At 59.3% G+C, this 492-nt stretch overlaps 1 protein-coding gene across 1 annotated transcript in view; it reads left to right on the forward strand.

The window, feature by feature from the left end:
* EMH_0027980 (uncharacterized protein) overlaps nt 1–119 on the forward strand; it is a gene marked incomplete at both ends in the record, with an annotated part of 1,911 nt that extends 1,792 nt beyond the window's left edge. The window contains 1 exon segment of the mRNA XM_013494103.1: nt 1–119. Coding sequence (XP_013349557.1) covers nt 1–119 — 119 coding nt within the window.
* Nucleotides 120–492: the final 373 nt, after the last annotated feature.

Here is a 492-nt window from a genome sequence, read left to right on the forward strand (position 1 = left end):
ACTGCAGCAGAGCAGCAGCAAGGTGCAGCCCAGCAGCAGCAATCGACTCCAGAAGAGCAGCCAAAGGCAGAATCAAACAAAACAACATCCAAGGCCGATGCGGTATCGCCCCAGGCTGATGCTACTGCTGCTGCTTCTGCTGCTGCTGCTGCTGGTGCTGGTGCTGCTGCTGCTGGTGCTTCACCCTTGGCTAAGCTGCTTGCCCGTCGTCTACCGAAGCACTCGGGTTCTTTTATTGAACGTTCGCTCCCTGACGGCACCACAATCATTGTCAGCACTGAGGACGGTGGCGCTGCAAGGCCCAAGGCGAAGCCCCCCAGCGAGGGCGGGTTGCTGTTGCCTCCCCCAGCAAAGGGAGAAGAGGGCCCCAAGAAGGGGGGGCCCCACCACCCTTCGAATAAACATGAAGAGCTCAGACTGCAGCAGCCCCCAGATACAGTGCAGCAGCCAGACAGCCGAAAGTCACCACCACATACACGAACACCCAAACCC

This window comes from Eimeria mitis, genomic scaffold, assembly GCF_000499745.2.
Source record: "Eimeria mitis Houghton genomic scaffold, Emh_scaff1033, whole genome shotgun sequence".
In the NCBI taxonomy this organism is placed as follows: domain Eukaryota; phylum Apicomplexa; class Conoidasida; order Eucoccidiorida; family Eimeriidae; genus Eimeria; species Eimeria mitis.